Here is a 3,907-nt window from a genome sequence, read left to right as displayed (position 1 = left end):
CTTCTCACTGCAGTGGCTTCTCTTGTTGTGGAGCACGGGCTCTAGGCGTGCAGGCTTCAGTAGTTGTGGCTCGTGGGCTCTAGAGCGCAGGCTCAGTAGTTGTGGCGCACGGGCTTAGTTGCTCCGCGGCATGTGGGATCTTCCCGGACCAGGGCTCGAACCCATGTCCCCTGCATTGGCAGGCGGATTCTTAATCACTGTGCCACCAGGGAAGCCCTGTTGTTTGTTTTTGTTCCACATACAGAATAGGGTTTAAGGAAAGTCAGTGATAACTATTTTAAATTTGGCTTGGTCATTTTAATCGGATAAATATTTTAAAGGTTTAGCCTCAATGTTTAAACATTGCTGAAAACAAGTAAAGACTGGATCATTTGCACTTCATGCTAAAAACTTGAGTTCTAGTTTAAAAAAACTTAAAAAAAATTTTATTGAAGTATAGTTGATTTACAATGTTGTGTTGGTTTCTGCTGTAAAACAGTGATTGAGTTATACATATGTATTCTTTTTCATATTCTTTTCCATTATGGTTTATCATAGGTTATTAAATATAGTTCCCTGTGCTATACAGTAGGACCTTGTTGTTGATCCATTCCTATATATAATAGTTTGCATCTGCTAATCCCAAACTCCCAGTCCTTCCCTCCCCCACTCCGCCCCTCTTGCCGGGCACAAGAGGGGTGTGAGTCTATGTCTGTGAGTCTGTTTCTGTTTCGTAGATATTTCTATTTTAGATTCCACATATAAGTAAGTGATATCATATGGTATTTGTCTTTCTCTTTCTGACTTACTTCACTTCGTATGATAATCTCTAGGTCCACCCATGTTGCTGCAAATGGCATTATTTCATTCTAAAACATTTACACTATCATTGAGCTTAGAAATGGGTGGGGCTGGGAACTCCTTGGCATCCCAGTGGTTAGGACTCCGTGCTGCCACTGCCCAGGTTCAATCCCTGGTCACGGAACCAGGATCCCGCAAGCCACGTGGCGAGGCCAAAAAAAGAGAAAATTTTTTTCTTTTTTTTTGCTGTACGCGGGCCTCTCACCGCTGTGGCCTCTCCCGTTGCGGAGCACAGGCTCCGGACGCGCAGGCCCAGCGGCCACGGCTCACGGGCCCAGCCGCTCCGCGGCACGTGGGATCTTCCCGGACCGGGGCACGAACCCGCGTCCGCTGCATCGGCAGGCGGACTCTCAAACACTGCGCCACCAGGGAAGCCCGAGAAAAATTTTTTAAGAAGACAAAAGAAATGGGTGGGGGCTAATGAGATGCTGAAGGACCCCTACTCAGGGCTTGGCCACGTTTTCTAGGCTGGAAATGGAAGTATGAGGCACCCGGCCCTGAGAAGCACAGCTAACCGCAAGTGGCAGTCGTGTCAGGAAAAACCGAATCTGTTAAGCAAACAAAACAGGGGTCACCTCTGGGACCAAGGTTCCTGCAATGAGGTACATAAGCCTCTGAAATGAAGATTCCTAAAACTTTACACAATAGGACAATCCCTAAATAGGAGAACCATGCCCCGTGACTCATAGAATTGTCCAGGGTGACGAGCCAGCATACAGCTGTGGCTGCCTGGCCATGTCAGATTGTATCACCTGCTCTAAACGTTCCAGTGGCTCCCATCTGACTCCATCTTGCTCTGGGTTACAGTCCGATGGTGCTTCCTGTGCCCTCGCATCTCCTCTCTCGGTCCCCTCCTCCTCCTCGTTCTCCCTCACTCTGCTCCAGCCACCCCAGGCTCCTGGGTGTTCCTGAGACCATCTGGCACGCCCTTCCTGGGATCCTTGTGACCTCCGTCTTACACTGCTTTCCCCCTCAGCTGCGGCTGAAATGGCACTTGGCTTCCCTATTTAAAATAGCAACCCTGTGTCCTCCAGGCCATTCTCTACATCTGCGTCTTTATTCCTGTCCTGCCCCTAGCTGGGACGAAGTGAGAGAGTGGCATGGACATACATACACTACCAAAGGTAAAATAGATAGCTAGTGGGAAGCAGCCGCATAGCACAGAGAGATCAGCTCGGGGCTTTGTGACCACCTAGAGGGGTGGGACAGGGAGGGTGCGAGGGAGACGCAAGAGGGAGGGGATATGGGAACGTATGTATACCTATAGCTGATTCACTTTGTTATACAGCAGAAACTAACACACTATTGTAAAGCAATTATACTCCAAAAAAGATGTTAAAATAAAATAAAAGAGCAACCCTTACCTCTAGTACATAATGGGTTGATAGCCACTTAATGGGAGCTGTCTATACATGCTGATCGTCTCAGTGTTCCATGTTTTGGTGTGTGACTCTTTTTTAAAGCTTATTAAAGATTTCTCAATGTATAGTAGTATTTGCATGATTACAATGTTTTTTGAGGTGCTTTTTTTCCTCTTTTTTCATTTTCATTTTTTTCATTTTTTTCTTGTTTTAATTTTTAAAATTAAAAATTTTTTTTTAAATTATTAAGTTTTTGTTTGGCTGCACCACACAGCTTGCGGGATCTTAGTTCCCCGAACAGGGATCGAACCCAGGCTCTTGGCAGTAAAAGCGCCGAGTCCTAACCACTGGACTACCAGGGAATTCCTTGTTTGTTTTTCTTTTTTGTTAGAGGTGGTTTGTTTTGTTTTGTTTTTTTCCCAGTGTTCAGAAACTGTTCAAATGCTGTCTTAATTGGAAGTGTAAATGTATAAAGCAGAAAAAGGCAGCTGTGACTGAGGCTGGATTGGGGCCTGAGCCCAGTCGCCTTGGCTTCCTCGTCCTCTTGTCACCCTCTGAGGGGATTCCCAGAACTGTCTCTGCCATGCCCAGCTTCAAATCCATCACCTAACGCACAGCCAGCCAAATGAACTTTCCCTGAAAGCTGTTCAAGATTTTTCATCTGCCTCTGGAAGGAGATTTGCCAGGATAGCTGACCCTGTAGATCCAGTTTTGTCAGGAAACGACGCTGAAGTTGTAAAAGCAACACTAGGCATCAAATGCACTGATTTTGAGGACAGCTGCCAAATTCTTAGCTTTTGCATCTCAAGGAAATGTTGAAATGTCTTCTTTTCTTTCTAAAAAAATATTTTTAAGATATTGACTTTGCCACTCGTAAGATAGCCAGGCTGCTGAAACCACAGAAAGTGATTGAGCAGAATGGCGATTCTTTTACCATCCACACGAACAGCAGCTTCAGGAGCTACCTTGTGAAATTTAAAGTGGGAGAAGAATTTGATGAGGATAACAAAGGCCTGGATAACAGAAAATGCAAGGTAAAAATGAAAGTAATGACATAGGCTTTTAGTTTTGCAAGCTTACCTTGGCACCCTCCCTAGTAATACCTGAGGATGTTGCTAGAGCAAACCAATATTTTCTCCCATCCCACATGCAGAGCTTGGTCATCTGGGACAATGACAGACTCACCTGTGTGCAGAAGGGGGAAAAGAAGAACAGAGGCTGGACCCATTGGATTGAAGGGGACCAACTCCACCTGGTACTTGCCCTGTTTTGTTCTTTTTTAAATTTTATTGAAGTATAGTTGATTTACAATGTGTTAATTTCTGCTGTACAGCAAAGTGACTCAGTTATATATATTCTTTTTTATATTCTTTTCTATTATGGTTTATCCCAGGACATTGAGTATAGTTCCCTGTGCCATACAGTAGGACCTTGTGGTCCATCCATTCTAATGTAATAGTTTGCATCTACTAACCCCAAACTCCCAGTCCATCCCTTCCCTCCCCCTGCCCTTGACAACCACAGGTCTGGTCTCTATGTCTGTGAGTCTGTTTGTGCTTCATAAATAGGTTCATTTGTGTCATATTTTAGATTCCACATATGAGTGATATCATATGATATTTGTTTTTCTCTGTCTGACTTACTTCACGTAGTATGATAATCTCTAGTTGCATCCATGTTACTGCAAATGGCATTATTTTGTTCTT

General features: G+C 44.5%; 1 protein-coding gene across 3 annotated transcripts in view; it reads left to right on the top strand.

Annotated features, from left to right (window-relative positions):
- The window catches only part of RBP7 (retinol binding protein 7), a 38,350-nt gene that overhangs the window by 12,869 nt on the left and 21,574 nt on the right, over positions 1–3,907 (top strand). For all 3 annotated transcript variants that reach the window (XM_055083784.1, XM_055083785.1, XM_007110283.3), the window contains exons 2-3: positions 3,057–3,235; positions 3,355–3,456. In XM_055083784.1, coding sequence (XP_054939759.1) covers positions 3,057–3,235; positions 3,355–3,456 — 281 coding nt within the window. The remainder of the gene's footprint in view (positions 1–3,056; positions 3,236–3,354; positions 3,457–3,907) is intronic.

The sequence above is a fragment of the Physeter macrocephalus genome, chromosome 3, assembly GCF_002837175.3.
Source record: "Physeter macrocephalus isolate SW-GA chromosome 3, ASM283717v5, whole genome shotgun sequence".
NCBI classification, from domain to species: Eukaryota; Metazoa; Chordata; class Mammalia; order Artiodactyla; family Physeteridae; genus Physeter; species Physeter macrocephalus.
Note: the sequence above shows the minus strand (reverse complement) of the source record. Positions and strands in the feature narration are given on the sequence as shown.